This window comes from Lutjanus erythropterus, chromosome 14 (genome assembly GCF_056507025.1).
Source record: "Lutjanus erythropterus isolate fLutEry1 chromosome 14, fLutEry1.hap2, whole genome shotgun sequence".
Classification (NCBI taxonomy): Eukaryota; Metazoa; Chordata; class Actinopteri; order Lutjaniformes; family Lutjanidae; genus Lutjanus; species Lutjanus erythropterus.
In genome coordinates, this window is record NC_139330.1 from 32,716,840 (window position 1) to 32,737,667 (window position 20,828).

The following is a 20,828-nucleotide window of genomic DNA, read 5'->3' on the forward strand; positions in this document are numbered from 1 at the left end:
TTCATGAAAATCTGATGGTGGATATTCCCAAATATTTTTTTCTTATTTTTGTTTTCTCAGTTCAAACACAAATAGATAAAATACAGTATATAGGCCTGTAGCCCAGATAATATCCTGGCACTGGATGTGTGTTTCACCTTGACGGTCGACTGCTGCGGGTTATGTGCAGTTCCACGCGCCTCCACTGCGCTCCGGAGCATTAATTTCCTCCATGACTCTTCACGCAGCAGCAGCAGCAGGGAGGGCTATGCTGTATCATCCAGACAGCCCGGCAGACGCTCTGTGTCCTTCAGTCGGAATCCTGCAGCACCATCATGGCTCTCAACATCCCCGGCGTGGCCGTGATGATGTTCTTCTACCTGCTGGTCCTCGGGATCGGCATCTGGGCTTCCATCAAGTCCAAAAAGGAAGCCAAGAAGGGCCAGGGGGATAAGACGGAGATGGCGCTGCTGGGCAACCGAGGCATCAACCTGGTGGTCGGCATCTTCACCATGACAGGCGAGTAACTGCGGTAACAGGAACAGGCGACAACATGGAGTCATCATGCATTTTAACTGTTTTCACGAAATAATCAGCTGCATCTGGTATTTTATTTCGGATGTTATCCGTTTCAGTTGCGTATCCGTCCGCGTGCCCTTGCCATCTAAATTATTTAACATCGATTTCTCGTAGCGAGCCTGAAAATCTTGTAGCCTATTTGCAGAAAATAAATCAAGGAAACAAAATGTGGATTTACAACAGCGACAACTATGTAATAAATCTTGAACATAGAATTTTAAGGCCACTAGGAATGATATAGGCTGAACATATATTTTTTTTATTAGCCAATAAAAACTGATAGCGTTACAAGAGAACCCAAAAGACTCACAGCTTTCATTTATTTGACATATTTTTTTGTTTTTGAAGCATGGGAACAAAAAATCATAGAAAATATTCTGTTGAGGAACAAAGAGTACTGCTTTTTTCACCATTTTTACACCTAAATTTATATTTTTAATCCTTTAAATGTGGCTTGGTGCTCAATAACACATTTTCTGTCATGTGCCAAACCCAAAATACATCATTTATGGTTGCTTTACACTGACTTTTATATTTTATGATAATGTCTCTCAGTCCAAATCACTTGTTTCATCTCACAAGGCGAAACAACTTCCAGGATGTGGGTGTTTTAAAGTAATTGGTCATTAAATTTACAGTAATTCCTAAAGTTACAGTAGGCCGGCTGGTTCATGTCATCAGGTTACAGGCATGTGCCAGTTAGGCCTAGCAAGACAGTTGGTGGCTGCTTGTGCCTGACGTCCTCTGCTTGTGTGTGATTCTGTGTGTGTGTGTGTGTGTGTGTGTGTGTGATGTACAGCTACATGGGTTGGAGGTGGATTCATCGTGGGCACAGCAGAGGCCGTGTACAACCCCTCCATGGGACTTATCTGGGCCGTAATGCCGATCGCAGCAACCATGTGTTTCATCATTGGTGAGATTTCCTTTTAAAGTCTTGTAACAGGAACAGGTATCACATGGGGATTGTGTGGATTAAAGAAAAAGTGTATAAGAAGAGAACACTGTGCCCCCCCCCCCCCCCTTCCCAGGCTGTGCTCATTCCACACCACACTGGATGGATAAAAAATGGACAGAGAACTTTGTTATTCTTGGATCCACCTCACTAGCTGGGCAGAAATGGAAAGTTTGTGCTGAGGGTTCACTGTCCTTATTAAGAAAACAACAGCATCTGCCGTTAAATAATTAAAATGGCTTACGTTTTCTGTGTGGCTGTGTGAATAATGTCCTTTCTCAGAGGCAAAGGCAGGGGCACGGCTTTAGCCAAGACCACTTAAAGCTACTATAAGGAGTTTTTAACTGGTTATGAAACAGTTTCAATTTATTACTGATGCCACTATATGACCTACATAAGTTTTATTATTTTCTTTTATTTAGATCACTATTTTGACATTATATTTTGTTGTTATTATGGTGGAAACACTACCGCTTTTGTCCACAGGGGTCTCCAAAATCAACAAAGTATTAAAGTTCCTTATAGTGGCTTTAAGTCGAGTCAGAGACGAGTCCAAATCCATAATAAGAAGTCAAAAAATGGAGTCTACAGATAAAAAAAGAGGTGTGTCTAGAGAATTAGGGACACCTGATTCAACTCCCAAGATTGTGCATGTTGGTTTTTATAGAGGACTGGATTTGTCAGTTCTGGTCTCTCTCAGGATTTAGTTGCTTTGTTCTGTTTGTTTGATTTCTCACAGCTATGTAACATATTCACCTCACCCAAGCACACTAAACCACTGATAATACTGACTGACAGCTTCCACATTATTTTTGTGCACAGTTAAATATTAGTTAAATAAATTCATTTTTAACTTTAACCAGAATTACCTGTATGGTCTCCCTTGCTTTGTCTGAACTTTGAGCTGCTTTATGACAAAATGGGGGCTTTATTATAATGGACAAGTACAGTGGCTTTTGGCCTAGTTTGACTTTCCTGGTAAGTAACACTTTGGAAAGTTTGTTTTTTTGTGTTACAGTGAAATGATTTCACTTGTGGAAATTCTGGGAGATGCACATGGGTATTTGGTTTTGGAGGTTGGGTGAGAGAGAAAGAGTTTGGTCAGTCACTGGTAGGTTTTGGTGCAGTACTGGTTCTAAGTGGCTCGGTTTTTGGAGTTCTGTTCCCCTGCTAGGCTTTAGATTGACAGTGGGTTGCTTTGGTAATCCACTGTCTCGTTTTTTGTTTTTATGGTGGTGAACGTGGGTAGAGCGCAGCTCGGGAACACTGTCAGGGGCTCTTGGGGGGGTCACTGGATAACAGTTGCTTTCCCACCCCACTGATTTGTGTGTAAGCACCCCCTCACAATTAACTTCTCAAAGACTAGGGTTGAGATACATAGCAGCTGATGAGTCCATGGAGTCCAAGAGAAAAAGAAAAGAGGTGTGTCTGGACTGGATAGGTCAGTTTTGGTCTCTCTCCTCCTGACTGACAGGGTTTGGTTGTTTTGTTCTGTTTGTTTAATTCGTTTTTCCATCTGACCTACATTACATATTCACCTCACCCAAGCAGTCACTACACCACTGACAATACTGACTTACATCTTTCACATTTTATTATTTTTTATATCAGCAAGATGAAAAAGATGTAACAAGACAAAAACGGCATAAGACAAAAACAACAAAATATGACATGAAAAGATGTAAGAAGACGAAAACAACGTACTAAGACATAACAAGATGAAAAAGATGCAAAAGATATAACAAGACGAAAATGACGTAACAAGACAAAAAAGACATATCAAGACAAAACCAATGTAACAAGATGTAACAGACAAAAATGACGTAACAAGACAAAAAAGACATATCAAGACAAAACCAATGTAACAAGATGTAACAGACAAAAATGATGTAACAAGACAAAAGAGACATATCAAGATGTAAAAGATGTAACAAGACAAAAAAGATGCATCCAGACGAAAACAACATAACAAGACAAAAGAAGATGAAAATTATGTAAGAGACATAAGAAGACGAAAACTACATAACAAGATGTAACAGACGAAAAAGACGTAACAAGATGAAAACAACATAAGACATAAGAAAATGAAAACAAGAAAGATTCTAGATGTTATTCTAGATGCTAAAGATGCTATTCTTACCCTAACACTAACCATTCACATGCCTAAACTTAATCAACCTAAGTGACTCAAACTAATGAAGGTAAGGCGTACTCGCCTCGTATTTGAACATGTCTAAAAACATTGAGTGCAACTCTGAGAAAAATATTATATTCCAAATTAAATTGTTCCACATATTTGTGCATAAAGCTACACATCTGAAATGAGGATGCTTGCTTGTTACATGGCAAAGATATAATATGGAGCATAGGCAATATACATGTGCTTGTTATTCTGAAGAATTTTGCATTCCTATGGGGAACTTGATTGCAGAGCAGCCAGAAAAAAGAAGTTGATACCACATGTGAGCAGTACAGGCATGGGCAGTAGCAGCATGATGTTGTTGTAGCACTGCGAAACCTCTTAGGGAGGATGTCGGGTTGAATGTTTGAGTGAACAAAACTAATGTGATCTCATGGGAAGGTGTAGGAATAGTAACCTGTTTATTCCACTGGGCACGGCCTGTCTGCGTCACGGTTTTGACCTGTCTTCCACACGACTGCATGCCCTCACCAGCAGCGTTTCAGCAGCACAGCATTTTGCCCGCCTGTTTTTGTTGACTTGCTCAGATTTTGTTGATTTGGTGCTCTTTTCTTTGCTTTTTGTGCTTCTACCATGAATAAACAGGTTATGCAGTTAAATCGTTTCTTTTCCGTCTGTCTTTATGATCAGGCGCGTGCACAGGCTCTTTTATTTTGAAAATTGACCAGATTCTCGCTACTTTTTCTGTCTCTGACTTCCTGCTCACTCGATCTGCTCTATGCAGATTGATGCGGCATCCATAAAAAATAAACTCACGCATGTTTGAAGTGTAGCGGAGAGCTGCTTCTGGGATGCGGCAAGACGCTGCTTGTGGAATCACAAGTATTGTGTAGACTGGCAGCGCTCAGCTTCAGCTGACGTGGTGCAGCCATAACTCGATGCAGCCATAAGATACTTGCTAAGACATCTTACATCATGTCTCCGTATTTTAAGTTTTTTGCATGCCATTACTGCGATTATATTCAGTGCACAATAGGAGTTTTCAAAATTGTAACAATAATCAAGTGACCTTTTTAGTCATAGTCAGGTGACCTGGTTAACATTGTGAAATGGTGGTTAGGTTTAAGAAAAGATCGTGGTTTGGGTTAAAATGACTACGTTACTCCTGTATGTCAGAAGTCCAGTGTGTAACGCTTTGATTCCATTGGGTACATCGTGTCCACAACATGGTTTCGATTTGTCCTCCACGTGGCTTCATGCCCCACCATGAGCATTTCATAAACAGAGTGTTCTGCCTGCCTGATTATATTGACTTGCTTGTTTTTTTTACTGATTTAGCCTTTTTCCCTTGATTTCTGTGCTTCTACCATGAGTAAGTAGTCTAAGTAGTTAAACAGTTTCTTTTTTTGTCAGTTTTTATGATGGTGAGTCAGCACAGGGTCTTTTATTTTGAAAACTGACCATCTAATCCGTGTCTAATCCGTTCCTCCGTCTGACCTCCTGCCCCAGCTGCTCCGTGCAGACTTGGCATGTATTTCCATGGAGCACAGCGGAGACCTGCTTCTGGGGCACGCTGCAGCACTTCTGTGGAATAGCTGCAATCAGCTCTGGTGGCAACACAGCCGTGCCCATTGGAGTCAATCCGTGAGATTAATAGGGATCTTATTGGCGGGATATGTCAGACATGCAATATAATATTCATAAGTATGTTTTCATTAATGTGTAATCACTTGAAAATAAGAATTGTGTTTTCATTATATATTATTATATTTATAAATTTTTCTTTGTTTTTCAGTGATAAATATTGTATGATGGACTTTTCATCTGTTTTGGTTCTTGGCACCGTTACATCCACAATGAGCAGTGGTTTCTTTTAATCATCTACAGCCAAACCTCCTGACCTCAAATAAGCAGTTTTAGCTGCTTGCATTTAACCAGACTGAAGTATTGATGCTTTATGTTTACAGTGTGTGGTATCCTTTTCCCTGGAAACTGCTGTAAGGCCTCCTGGGATACGTAGGAAATCACTGACTGAAGTAGAAATAGAGCGTGCAGGTTTAGAGACTGGTTTTCCTAAAACCCTAAATTACAACACTGACTCCCGAAATGTCCTTTTAAAGCATTAACGTTGTGTGATATCTTTTGATGAATGGAAACACAAGTTGTGTGACCTCAGCTTCCCTAAATCTGGAGATTAGCAGAGGAAAAACAACATTCCTCATCCACATGAAAATCACATGACCAAAGAGAGATTTATCCTCTTAATCCCTGATGAATGTACACTGACATTAATGAGGGTGCACATTACACAGTGACAATTTTTTTGTATTATTTAACTGTGACTGTGTATTCAGTAGCCAGGGTTTTGTGCAGTGTTGAAGGTGTTTTACTGGGGAGTTTTCTGTTTCTGTTTTATGAAATAAAACATTTTCATGAAGGGGAAAAAGGGCAGAGGCGCTATTTCACTAGCAAATCATAAAGATACAGATAAATGACACGTAACTAACAAATGCATTCAGCCAATAAATCTAAATCCTTCCTTTCTTCTGTTCTCTCCTTGAGGTGGACTGTTCTTCGCCGAGCCGATGAGAAACAATAAATACGTGACCATGATGGACCCCTTCCAGATCAAATATGGAAAAGTACCGACGGCCGCTCTCTCGCTGGCTTCGCTCATATCAGAGATTATGTGGGTGACCGGAACACTCATAGGATTAGGTAAGAATGTTTCTCTGTGTGGGTGTGATGCATCTGATACTTGTATGTTGACCCTTGCAGCGGAGCAGCTGTTGATCGCAGCTCTTTGCTGAGGTGTTGAGTGAAACACAAGCCTTTGTCTAATTGTACGGTTGCTCTGAAGTAAATGACTTCATCAATGGAACAAGACCTTAGATCACACCGGTAACCACATCATTGATGGCTCCGAGACAGTAACGTGCTGCTAAATAAATACACTGCATTATAATAATCAATTAGGGAGGTAAAGAAAATACAATTCTTTTATAACGTTTCTGTTGTCTGCAACAAATCAAGTCTTAGAGGGAAAATTTTAAATAGCTATAAATAAAAAATAATGCACAGAAAATACAGAAAATAATGCATATTGTTTTTTTTGGTTTTTTTAGTTCATACGAAGCATTTTATATATGTATGTGTGTGTGTGTGTGTGTGTGTGCAAATGAATAAATAATATATTGGCCAATATATCGATAACTGAATTTTTTTTACTGCCCGCCGGGACAGATGCTGGGGCTTTTACTTTTTACTAGATGTAGTTGTGATGGATAGAAATTTCAGGTTTAAAGGCGTAGTTCACCCCCAAAATCAAAAATACATATTTTTCCTCTTACCTGTATCACTATTTATCCATCTAGATAGTTTTACTGCGAGCTGCAGAGTTTTGGAGATATTGGCCATAGAGATGTCTGCTATTGGCAGCGTCTCTGTTCAGAAACCATGACCCAGTTGCTAAAAATAATCCTCAAACCTTGTGAATTGTTTTCTTCTGCAGTAGAATCTAGGAGCTACTTCTTTTCTAGTGGAAATAAAGTCCCACATGAAACTGCTAGATGGATAAATAGCACAATGAGCCGGAGGAAAAATATGCATTTTTGATTGTGGGGTGAACTGTCCCTTTAAGCACCCTTAAGTGTAACTTAAGTTCCTATAGTGTTACAGTATATAATGTTCTTTCCAATAATCCAGACTTACATTATCATAGTTATTGGCAGGACTGCAGAGTTCAAAGCTTCAGTCGTAACATTGACATTAGAATCTTATGTCAAGATTCAAGTGCTGTGCAGCTTTTTATTTTTTATCATTTGGTTTAAACAGATAAGGCTACGCTCACAAATATATATTATGATACTGTTTGTAGAATTAGATTCCAGTGTTGTCAGTGTTTGACCAGAGTGCTGTAAAGTCCAGAAGTCAAAATTTATTTTTAAAAAGATACCCATCTTTATACATTTTCTTCTGTTCGTCTGGTGCTGGGTCGCAGCGGCAGCAGGCTAACCAGAGTATTCTAATCAATATTCTGCTTTAATCCATATTTCTTGCATAACTGTTTGCTCTCCTGCTTGCCACAAACAAAGAGAATCATGCACCCTGTATTAACGGGGCAACAATCCAACAGCGCCATAAATTACATTTATGTTGACCAAACTGACAAGTTATGTTCATTAGAGAAAAATGATTTAATAAAAAAAAGACTAAGGCATTTAGTCTGATAAAACGCTCTATTCAAATTGCATATTTTGTTCCAGGATTTTTCTTCCTAATGGTGACAATGTCGTAAAATATGACGACAGACATTCAAAGCTCAAAAAAAGCAGCCTAATCGGTATATACAGAATGTTGGCAGATAAATATGCAAAAATTCCAGTATAAAATGTCTCAGAAATGCTTGTGGTAATTTGGAAACAGTGTGTGTGTCACATAGTTTGATCACCAGAAACCTTTGACAAGTTTGTGTTTCAACTGTAAAATGTTCCACTCACTACAGATCTTATTCTTTTAAAACATCAGTTTATGTTATGTGTTCACATAAAAAATGCTGATAAATTGTTGTTAAATATTTAAAACCCCCGAATACCAACATCAGCCTTAAAAATCCAATATATGTCGGGATATACTAAACTCTAAAACAGATGATAGAACTCTTGTTTGTCCATCTGGCTCTGAGCATCACATTAATAATTTAAAGGATCATTTATTACTCACTTCTGCTGCACTCACTTGTGTTTTTACTGCAGCAATGATGACGGTATAAAATTTAATTATGGTAATAAATAATGAGAACATCAACAAAATCTTTCATCTTGACGTAAAGGGTTGCGCATAAGCCAACGCCTAAACAGCTCCAAGTTTCTGTCACAAGAAACCAAGCAGTGCATCTGTCATATCAGGTGAATCTGACTAATCAGAGGACATCAGAGGGGAACAAGAAAATATTTTCTCAAAAGAATACAATCCAGTGTCACCCAAACCAGTGAATTAAGTTATAAAGTTGTGCATTTGTACAGTGAGGCCTGATCCCCAAAAAGCAGCATCATTAATGAGAAAACATTTTATTGGATTAGTGTACACAACTGAGTGCAGAATGATCATCATCAATTTTTTTAATAAATTTTCAGAAAAAGACAAATTCCGAAATACACATCTATTTTGACTTCATGGGAACTTAAAATAAGGATTGGATAGACAAATTCTGTCTTGGTCATCCAAATTCCAGATTTCTTAAATTTTTTTACTGTTTTTTATACTGTGTACCACCTCACAAGATACTGAACTCTTCAAGTACCAACATGCTAGCGGGTGCTGTGGACTATGCTCGGTTCACTATCATCTACTTTGTTTTCAACACAGTTGCTCGAAATATTCTCTTCCTGATCTGCACTTTTCTTTGTAATTGTTTCCACTTGGAGCCAAGATTGTAATTTTTGTATTTATGTATGTATTTTCGCATTTCATATTTTATGTTTTTATTAGAAAATTTGTAGCATTTTGATTGTATTATGTTTTTAAATTTATTTTAAAAACTAGAGGGAGCACCAGTGGTACTTTCACCAGAATTTGAGAATCTAGGTGTTATAATATAATCATGTACCTGTAAATAATAATCGGTTGCTTTATTCTATTATTAACTGTCCAAATAAAAATGAGATTGCAAGGGTTCTTGGGGTGTTTCCCTCGGCATAAATAAATTTGTAAACTCTAAAAGAAATAAATAGATTACAACCTTCTGTCTTATCTTATGGTTAAAGATAAGTTTAGTGACAAAAGTTTGGTTAAACGTTGACAGCTTTGGTGTTTTGGTCTGTATATCATGGCTGTGATGGTCACTATTTTAGGGTAAATCAAGTGAGTCAATTTACCACACAAGGTATAATAATGACATTTCCGTTTGCAGTCCCTTTATGTCTTTAACATGGTAACATCAGGGTTTTACGCCCTCACAAGTATCTGAAAAGCACAAATGGTTGAATTCAGATTGCGTGTTTAAAACACTAATGTGTCTGCATTTCACAGGTGTAACCATGAGCGTGATCCTGGATTTATCCTACACTGTGAGCATCTGGATCTCTGCAGCTGTGGCCATCACCTACACCCTGCTGGGAGGTCTCTACTCTGTGGCCTACACAGACATCATACAACTCATCCTCATTTTCATCAGCTTGGTGAGTTATTGCTTCCCTCTCATCTCTGTGTTCAGCACAGAGCTAGAGTCTGGACGTGTTTAGCTTAGCTTAGCATTAAGACTGGAAGCATGGGGGAGACAGCCAGCCTGGCTCTGTCCAAAGTTTAAAAAACAGACCTACCAACACCTCTCACTAATGGATGCATGGATGTGCTAAAAGAACGGGTTGATTGAACATGTTGATGCTTTTGGTGAACAGTGAACTGGACACAGGGTTCATCGTTAAGTAGGCAGAAGTCTACTGGCCCAAAGTCAATTTTTATTCGCCCCTGTGCAAACTGTTTTAGCTGTAAACGGTTATGAAATAACAACAGAGACTAAAGTTGATTATCGTGTGTAATCTAGGGCTGCAGTGTCTCTAAAATGTCAGAAAAAAGTGAAAGTGTCCATCCCAGTTTTTCAAAGCCTAAGGTGATGTCTGTCTTGTTTTGTCAGTCCAACATCTAAAGATATTCAGTTTAATATAATAATTAAATATTTGAGAGGCTGAAAAATGCAACTATTGAACGTTGTAAGACATATATTAATGTTGTTTTTTCTTGGCTTTTAAAAGTAATCTCTGTTTGTGATTCTGTAGTGGTATGGTATTCATTTTGTTGGGGGAGTGGGCAGCAGCAATGAATGATGGGTAGGAGGTGGTTCTATTGAAAAAGAATAGCTCCAGGCTAAACAAACAAATGGATGGGATGGGAACTGGTTCCTTTTCAGGGACAGTGAATTTTGAAATTCAAAATTGTTTCCTATGAATATGAACTAGTTCCTTTAAATCTGTGTGAACTGAACAGCTAGCACCTGTGACACACTTGTGGTTTTTGGCAAGCCACATGCTGGAACTATTTCTCGATCAACCACTGTTTATCCACCTGCCCAGCACATCTGACATCCGTGCAGCATCTCTGCTGGTCACCTGGCTGTCCTCATGGTGACGAAAGAAGTCACCGTGGAGAAAACTTCCTGTCAAACTACAAATTGTCCTGTTTACATTTCTGTTTGTGTGCCGAAGACATGTTAAAGTGTGAGCTTTAGAGGTTTGGTCATATTTTTAAACTTTGAAGAGAGTCATGCTAGCTGTTTCCACCTGCTTCCACTCTTTATGCTAAGCTAAGCTAGGTTTTAAGCTATACCCACCATACTTAAAGCTTAACTGTGTAACTGTTGCCTAACCCTTTTCTGTATTTTACAAATGTCTCTGGCTGTCCCATTGTTTTCCTCTGGAAAACTGAGTGGCACCACTATCCTTGGCATGGCGCGCTGCTTGGATTTGCCCCTGACCGCTGCGCTCAGAGTTCAGATTATTTGAACTTTGACCTTGTTCGCCGCTGACCTTTCAAACCGCAACCAGTAAGAGAACAGCCGTATGTGGCGACATGGCCACAAGCGACCAGATGGAAGCAACACAAGCAGAGGAGGAAGAGAGCGATGGTTCATTTCAATGTTTGTACAACACGCACAATAAGGGAACAAACTGTGCAATTGGTGGGGGGGATTCGTAGATCAAGGGTTCCCTTCTAGACACAACCGAGACTGAACAAAAGTGTTTAGAGCTCCCCCTAACTCTAATACAGAGCATTAAAAACAATCTAACTTGTAAACATAGTGCATAGCAAAATGCCAGCAGTCAGATCAGGCTGCTAGCTTAGCCGTTTTTATACCAGGCAGACAGGATGTATAGCGCTGTGCTTCGCCTCTTTGTACCCTACCTCACAGTGAGCCTGGAACAAATTTCTTATTGTGTGAGGGCCCCTTTACTTACCCTTTACTAGGTCTGGGTCTAGGTCTTAGCAAAGTTTGGGTTGCTCTATAATGGAAATTTATTAAGCAAATGCTACATAGTCTCACTTTAACATAAAGACATGAAACAGACAGTCCAAACACGTGCCAGTCAGGTGAGCTGGTGACTGAAGTGCAAGCCAGTGTTATAAATGCTAAATGAAATGCATAAATCAAAGAGAAGACAACACAGGGCAGCCACAGTCCCTCAGAACTGTAGACCGTATGATCTCCGTCTGTCATCACACGCGATTGGTTGCACGCCCATAGACACGCATCAATACAACATCCAGTCAGTGCATGGAGTGCACGTGGCTGAGCAGTGTGGTGAAATAAACAGACAGCATGGGAGAAAGAGAAAAGGTAGAGCTGAGAGGGAGCACATTAAAGGGAGAAAGATCTGGAAGGAAATTGCTGGTAAATGCTTTAAAATTATGGATATCTTTACAAGAGAGAGCAGGGCTGCCCTAAGAGTTTATTACAGCTGATTTGTGTTCATACAGGACACTTAATCTTTATAGATGGATCTGTCTCTCAGGTTATCATTAGCTTAAAGCTACCACAAGGAACCCCCATACTGTATTGATTTTGGAGGCCCCTGTGGCCAAAAGCGGTAGTGTCTCCACTGTGATATCCATAAAATATAATGTCAAAAATGAAATGATTTAAATCTGCTTGTTTTTAACTGGCTAATATACAAATCACTGTAACTTTGCCTGTGAAGACGTAACCACAGACTTATTTCACAGAGAAACCGACCCAGTTGCAGACATTAAAAACAACTGTACAGAAATAGCCAGTCTCCTCCTGGATGGTCTTGTTTGCTTATGTAGGTCATATAGAGTCATCAATATTGAATTGAGACTGTTTCATAACCAGTTAAAAACTCCTTGCGGTAGCTTTAAAGGAGCTATATGTAGCCTCTGCGTGCAAAAATGAGCACTGCAGTCCATATATTATTTCAGAGCCCCTTGCCTCCTCCTCCCCAGACAAAGACAGGCAGGTTACATGAACAGTACAGGAGCTGGAGACACAAGCAACCTCCTAAACTGACAATGACAAGCGAGGACGAGTCCTCCACTGTAAGTTGATCAGCTGTTTATAGCTGTCATGTCTGTCAATGTAAAGTTAAGCCTGTTATTCTGAAGACAAAAGCCCACTGGTCTGAAAATACACACTCTGGACAGTGAGTTCAGTGGCTGCCCGTCTTACTGCCTGCCAAACTCCATTAACATTTTACTCAGTTTTACAGTTCTACACATCTACGCCTTCTACAAGATTATTAATGATTTCTTGCAACTCATAAACAAACACTTACTCATATGGCAAACATTCGGCATTAATTTAGCTCTAATTAACATGACACAGACATAGAAAACAGTTATTGTGGAAGCTTCAAAGGAGGATACTGTGGCAAGTGAAGCAAGTGTTTCACCTTAGTTTCCTTGATCTCTGACAACACATTGTGTTTTTTATGATTTATTACAGAAAATATATTACAGATTACAGACAGTAAATTCGGAATTTCCATCACAATCACAACTACCTTTCCTGGGTTGATTCTGTTTTAAGAAAGTTAATCATGTAGTAAAGCAGGTGATGTGTATGCATAATAATCTGGAAAATAAAGACCTGCAGATCCTGTTTACTCAGAGTTACCAGAGCTTCATGATGATCAACACAAGTCCAGTCAGAGCTCTGAGGAAATGACAGGTGCAAAACAGACCCTCCAAAAGTCCACAGAAATGATAGATATGAATATTTAGTCCTGTTGCCTTGGAGGTGCAATTAACTAACTCTTGAAAAAGACACCTAGCTGTTTTTAACCTTTTTTATTTTTGGATGGAGATTTTTTTTAAACTAAAAGTAAAAGATATGTCACTGGCATAAACAGAAGCATAAAAATAATTTCAACGAAACCCTCACAGTATACTGTAGTCTGTCGTGAATAGTGCGAATATATAAATTAGCTTGGATTGACGTTAGCTTCCTGGCCTGAATTAGTATTATTATCCCAGTCCAAACCCGCTGAAGCGTGAATGTGAGTGTGTTCGTCTGTCTATTTGTGGTAACGCTAAAAAAGACATCCTGTACAGGTACCCCGCCTCTTGCATAACTTGTGCTTGGACAAAGTCCAGCCTCTGTGTCCTTAGACAGTAAAAGCAGATACAGTACATAAATAGACAGGAAATCTTAAATCTAACTCCAGTGAATGGAGTGAAGGATAAAATTAATATATGTTGTTTTAAGATAAACTTTAATGGGCACCGCTTGGTCATACACATACATGCCAACCCTCCTTATTTTCCCAGCAGGCTCTCGATTTTTTATACGATTTAAAATATGTTCGTTGTTAGGTATAATTGTTTGTCCAGGTATTCTTTCCTTTGTTATGTGCAAATGCGCATTTAGATTAATATTAGTAATTATGCACATTTAAATGTGTTTCTCACACTCTCTCACACACATCATCCCAGTCACCACTACCTATAGTCCCAAAATATTTTTCATTTATAGCAGTAGCAGCATTAACGTAAGCGGTTGTTCTGTGTAGCTAATGTTAGCAGTTGGTCTTTTCTTCTAATTATGTCATAGTTTTGTAGCTGTAATGGAATAGTTCCTTTGTTTGTTTCTACTTACGTAATTCCATTACACGTAATCCGTAACTCCCCAAGCCTGTGTGTGTACCATAAAGGTACCACTGTCATTTTGTTGCACAACCCTGTGTTGTGTAATGATGATAAGTGACCTTGATATGTTGATATTTTATTTTTTTTTTTTCCTGTTTTGTTATCACAACCTCTTTCTGGCTCTGTATGCATATAAGGCTTACAACTATAAAAGTCTACTGTGAAGTCTACCAACAGCAATGTTGTTTTTATTTGTTATTTTTAGGCCTTAACAGTCACCAGAATGCAGGAGAAAATAACATACTTTGGTTTGAAAGTTCTCACTATGTTTGAGGTCTCAAGGATGGCAAGTATGGTCTTACAGGATGTCCTTTGTGAACATGATGTTAACAGTAACTACCAACTAATGTTCCTCCTTTGCTGACAGTTTTTAGTGTTCTGTAATGTGCTGAAGGTCATTGCATTTCCTTAGTGGCTGTGCGTCCCCTTTGCCCTGATGAGCCCCGCTGTGTTGGACATCACCGAGACAGCCTACAACTACACCTACCAGCCCGCGTGGGTTGGAAGTCTGGAGGCAGACAGAGCCTGGAAGTGGATCGATAACTTTCTACTTTTGGTAAGACTGGAAGGGTTCTCATGAAAGGAGAAGTTTGTTCAAGGATGCCGGCAGGGGTGTCCTCTGCTTCACTGTTTTATTAAATCATGGACGGCATATTGAGTTTCAGGTTTGAACCGGAGAGGATTTGCATCCATGCTGTTTTGGAGAGTTTATCTTTTTACAATAGACTGTGATCTGTCTTGTGCAATGAAGTGAACTGCGCTGCATGTGTTACACAAACATCCTCCTTAAGTTTCATGTTTGCATATGTGAATCCTTTCACTCAAAGTAGTTGTTAAATGGGACTTTTAAAACCAGTTAAAATTTTCTATAACTACAGTAACTCACAGCTGGGGTCAGCCGTTAATCATTACACCCTATGAAGAGGTCTAAATCTGTTAAGCTTGTGCAGAAGAGACTGAAAGACTTCATCTCCCAGCACTCCTGAGAACTCTTGAGAGGTCTGGAGGATGATGGAGCAGCTCCAGTTTGCCTCTCAGGTTTTATTACGTTTTACATCACAGAGCTATTATCTGTAGAAGACTATGAGGGCCAGGCACAAGGGGGAAAAAATGAGAGGAGGAAGACTTTTTACATATTGCATTTCAAAAATAAAGTCGAAATGTCAAGAATAGAGGTGTTGCAATATTGCCGATAACTGATATAAAAAAAAATAAACACTGATATCATCAGAAGTGGTAAAAAATACACACATTCTTCTCTCAAGTTGAAGTGATTTAACTTCTTTATTCAAATATAAGTGAAAAAGTACAGGCTCTGAATATAAAAGTAACAAGTCATTGTCATCGTTTTGCAGTTTGCTGCATCTTATTTTACTTGTTTCATCTTTTACGTTGTTTTTTGTCTTGTCTTTTGTAACATGTTACATCTTGTTTTGACTTGTTATGCCTCATTTGTCTTTTTACGTCTTTTACGTCATTTTTTGTCCTGTTATATCTTTTGTAACTTGCTACGTCTTTATTGACTTGTGACGTCTCTTTTGTCTTTTTACATCTTTTATGTTGTTTTTTGTCTTGATACATTCTTTTCATCTTGTAATGTTTTTTTGTCATATTACATCTTTTGTTACATTTTGTTACATCTTTTCCATCTTGGTACATCTTTGATGACCTTTTTTTTCCCTTTGATTTGTCTTTTTCATATTGTTATGTAATTCTCGTCATGTCACGTCTGTCATTAGTGGTATGCACTTACAGATACACCATGTAATCCTCGTGTTCTTGTTCCATCCATTTAGGTTTAATCAGTAATTCCCCTAAAGTCCCCTCTATTCCCCTCATTCTGTCTGTAAAAACAAAAACTGTAAAAATGCGGCAGGATGAATTAAATTAGTGATGAACTAGATAACTTGTAATGGGAAAACCTGGAATAGAGTAATAAAAAGGAAATACATAAATAATTCTCCTAAAAAACAAAGTAAGGTGTGACTGCAGCATAACACTAAATGTTGATAATAAAGGCAGAATGTGGAGAATAAAATTGAAAGTTTGAATTCATTCTTGAAATGGAAATTCAACTTTGTTCTCAACATTTTGACTTCATTCTCTCTTGTTTTATTTTTTCTTATGTCTGGGTAATGTTTGATGATTGATCAATTTATTTTACGATCAGAAAACCTGCTCCTTTTCTGCTGCTACAATACTATACTCTTATCTACCTCTCCTTCTTGATTTTCTTCCATCTCTTGTTTTTCCTCTGTCTCTCCAAGGGTTTGGGGAACTTGGGTCTTCAGAACTTCCACCAGCGGACGCTGTCAGCCGCCTCCTCAGCTACAGCAAAGATCACCTGCTTCGCTGCTGCTTTCATTGTTCCCACATTGGGCATCCCTCCCATACTCCTCGGCGCCGTGGCTGCATCAACAAGTAAGGTTCAGGAACAGAGAACAGAACATCTTTAATCTTTAAATTTTAATGCTTCAAATTGGCCAGAAAATGTCTACACTTGGGGCTGGTGATGGAAAACTATATGAATCTGAAAAAAGTAAAGAACTGTTGCTGTTGTATCATGAAATAGAAAAGGATCACATGAAAAATAGAAAATAATTCTGTTCTCACCAGAGGTTGTGACTCAAGTCCATGTTACATAAGTCACACTCAAACAAGTGAAATGAAGAAATGTAGCATTTTGTCAACTCAGTAAGACGTCAGATAGAAAATCTGATGGTGTCTAGATTTAATAAAAAATGTAATCACTATGATGTTGGTCCCTTAAAAGGTTTTATAGCCAAGAGTTGGATCCTTTAAAATATTTTTTTTCCAGCATAACTCAAGAGTAAAAATCAAACCCCCTCAAAATGCAGTTCTATCCCAATTCTCAAGAATGAATATTAAATAAAAACCATTAGAAAAGCAATGAAAAAACACCATTTCTCATCTGTATGATCCTCAGACTGGAACATGACTTCTTATGGTTCTCCGTCTCCGTTTGACCGTGGGGAGACGGGACTCGCCCTGCCCATCGTCCTGCAGCACCTTACCCCCACCTACATCTCCATCATCGGCATCGGGGCGGTGGCCGCCGCTGTGATGTCATCCACTGACTCCGCCTTACTGTCTGCAGCCTCCATCTTCACCTCCAACATCTACAAGAACATCCTGAGGCCACAGGTGAGGAAGAGGAGGAGGAGAGTGAGGGGAGGCAAAGTTACAAAGTTATTAATAGGGTCATCAGATTGAATGTACATTTAAAAAGTATTGATTTAATAATGTATCAATGAACTTCAGTAATGTTATTTTTGCAACAAACCTTACTGATTTTTCATCATTAAGTTATTTTGTTGACTTTTCACAATTAGCTTATTAAAAGTATTTGACATTCATTGTGTTTATAGTTGTTTTTGAGCATTTTTATAACCTTAATCCCCTCACGTTAGCTAGTATGCTATCCCTGTTGTAGCAGCAACATTATTTATCGTCATTATCTTCATTCAAACGCAGCAGAATTTATTACAACAGCGGGCTGTCTTAAGGATTGTTGCAACCTAAAATGCCTGAATTGACAGCTGCTTTCCCTAAAAAATTGTGCTGCATGTTGCAATGTTTTTAGCCACTTTTTGCAATGAAATTGCATAAAAATTGCAACAACAACAACAAAATAAATTTGTAATTTTTTTGTATAATTCATTAAATATAAAAGGCCGTTTGTTCTGGGGAAAACAAAACCATAAACTGTTCTGAGTGTTCTAAGAAACGTTACCAAAAAGGCTCAAGATCACAAAAACTAACAAAGTCTTTGTGGAACTCAAGCTCAGTCACAACAGCAAGCACAAAATTATAAAATAAAAGAGCACAGAGAATTCATAAATGTCAATGACAATGACAAACTTTGTGTTCTTTTCAGTAGCTGTGACAAAACAAAAATATATATAAATATAAAATGTTAATAAATAACAAAACAGAGTCAATTTATTGAGATGTACTGTACATGTATGACTTTTGCATGGGGGACTGCTATGATTGGTAGAACATGCAGGAAGTTATGATGATTGGTCAGATTTGTGGAAAAGTTGTGGAGTTTGGACAGAAGTGTAAGGTCCCATGTCCTTTGTGTCACCAGATGCTTCTCGTATTTCCATTGTTGTTTGTTTGACATTCTGACTGGTGTTCGAGTTGTTTTGAATGAAATACTAATGCACTTTAAATCGTTTAACTTGGAAAAACAGTAGGTGCAGCCAGGAATACTTCGTGTTGTCACTGGTTGTGCCAAGATGGCGACTGCAGGTTTTGAACCAAACTGCAAGGTCATGCAGAATTCACAGAGATTGGTTAAATTTGCATCAATTGTTGTGATGACAACATGGCAACTTCCTGGAGGGACTGTTTTACTGATTGCTTTTGCAAGACGGTGTATGCTAGTCTAGAAAACGATTGCTGGTGCCACAATGAGAAACTTCCTTAAGCTTCTAACTGAGATACTGAGCCTCAGTATCTTAGATAACTGTTAGCGGCGTTAGCTTGTTACTCAGTTTAGCACCAATGTTTGATTTCAACAGCTTAGCTAACTGAGCTAACCAGAGATAATTGTTTGTTTCTTACCTACAGGCGTTAGAGCAAGAGATCCAGTGGGTGATCCGGGTCTCGGTGGTGGTGGTGGGCCTAGCCGGGACGTCTCTCACCTTCATGGACAACAGCGTCCTGATGATCTGGATGCTTCGATCTGACCTCACCTACACCCTCATGCTGCCGCAGCTCGTCTGCGTCCTCTTCTTCAAGATCTCCAACGGCTACGGGGCCGTTCTTGGCTGCGTGATGGGCATGTTGCTGCGGGCATTGTGCGGGGAGCCGCAGCTCGGGATACCACCGATTATTAAATTCCCAGGATGCACTCTGGTAAATGGTGTTTACGTCCAGCGCTCTCCAATCAGGACCATCTGCATGCTGTCCGCTGTGGTGTCCATCTTGTTGTTCTCCTACCTGGCGTCTCTTCTCTTCAGCAGGGGCCTGATTCCTGAGAAATGGGACATTTTTAATATAAAAGCTCAATACTCAATACAAACACAAGGTGGCGCCAGATCCGACACGAAGCACGAGAACTTAAAAGAACAAAATGAGAACAATGATGTGTGTGAACCTATGCTAGAATCAACATGTTAAGTAAGAAATATTATTTGGAAAACATTTTTATACATGTTTCATCAGTATGGACTGGTTTAAGAACAAATGTATGTTATGTGTAATGATATTATTTTAATAGTATGGTATATTTTGAATTTTTGTATACTTTTATACATAGCATAAATGGAAAAAATATGACACCTATGCTCTTTATAATTATAAGAGCTCAGCATTTTCTCTGCAGTTTTTTGCAGCAGTGATACCTTCAAGCACTGAGGGAATATAAGAAAATAGACCCTTAGGCACAAATGTGTAAAGGTGTTTCCATTACCAGGAAGCATTTTCATTTGTTTTTCCATCCTAGTTTAGGTGAAAGCCCACCCAATGCCGTATGACTAAAGTCTTGACAGTAAATGACAGCCAGTGAAATTACACTAAGCTAGAAACTTGTTTTTCTGCGGTTGGTTTAAACAAACAGCCAGTCATGGTGTTGATTAGGGTCGGGGTATCGTTTGGGGTTTTTCCGATACCCGTGCTAAAATGATACTTTTAAAACAGTGCCAGTGCCTAAACGATGCCTGAACCAAAAGAACAAAATTTTTCATTGCTCAGGCAAATTTGAATTTGAAATTGAACAATATATAAACTGTTAACAGTTTAAAGTATATTCAAATATATAAATATGAATAAAATGTAAATAAGTACTAAACACTTAACAAATTTACATAAGAAATCCACATGATAAATAGAACCTAACCCAACTAAATTACATAACAGTTACAGTACTTTTAACAGCCAAATAAATAAAAATTCCAGCTTCAAACGTCAGCAACTTTTTTGAAGAATTTTATCATATTTTCTAACCATAGAAAGGCTGCTGTCGTCATCAGCAGTGGTCTTCTCGTCATAAATATAAATGCCATGTCATTAAAACACATCTCAGCTAGTGTTTTAGATCTATGCTCCCCATTTCTCATTCACAAGTGCATCCCGTGCACGATTTATTTTCCTCCTATGGCAAATCATGTCCCATGGGTCATGAATTCACCATCTTGGGGAAAAAAAAGTGTCCTGTGTGTCGCCAAATGCTTCTCCCATTTACACGCAGTTGTTTGTTGGCCATCCCGCCCAGTGTTGGATTTGTTTAGAGTGAAATACTAATGCACTTTAGACCGTTTAGCACAACATTTTAACCGTGTTCACCGTGGCTACTAGCTAACGGAAGGCTACCTGCTGCCAGAGCCATGTAGAGTGAGAGCAGATTCGGTGATGTGTCTGTAACATCGGTGACAGAGGGAAACTATTTCAATAGACAGCTCAGGCATGTGGCACCGGAATCTGTGCTGTAGGTACTGTCACTCCAGACAAACTGAGCTTGGAAAAACGATAGGTGCAGCCAGGAATACG

The 20,828-nt window shown here is 38.9% G+C and overlaps 1 protein-coding gene across 1 annotated transcript; it reads left to right on the forward strand.

Moving 5' to 3' along the window:
- The first annotated feature begins 223 nt into the window (after positions 1–223).
- Positions 224–19,820, forward strand: LOC146315760 (high-affinity choline transporter 1-like). The gene is made up of 8 exons (XM_084736214.1): positions 224–498; positions 1,358–1,471; positions 6,213–6,368; positions 9,681–9,829; positions 14,722–14,865; positions 16,577–16,730; positions 17,257–17,474; positions 18,909–19,820. Exons 1-8 carry the CDS (start codon positions 315–317, stop codon positions 19,458–19,460), a joined length of 1,671 nt encoding a protein of 556 aa, XP_084592340.1. The 5' UTR covers positions 224–314; the 3' UTR covers positions 19,461–19,820.
- The last annotated feature ends 1,008 nt before the right edge of the window (positions 19,821–20,828 follow it).

Bases quoted from the DNA above. Each gene is read 5' to 3' on its own strand.
- LOC146315760 (XM_084736214.1), top strand. From the start codon at position 315: ATGGCTCTCAACATCCCCGGCGTGGCCGTGATGATGTTCTTCTACCTG. The intron at 9,830-14,721 runs GTGAGTTATTGC...GCATTTCCTTAG, and splicing joins TCCTCATTTTCATCAGCTTG to TGGCTGTGCGTCCCCTTTGC. The intron at 17,475-18,908 runs GTGAGGAAGAGG...TCTTACCTACAG, and splicing joins AGAACATCCTGAGGCCACAG to GCGTTAGAGCAAGAGATCCA.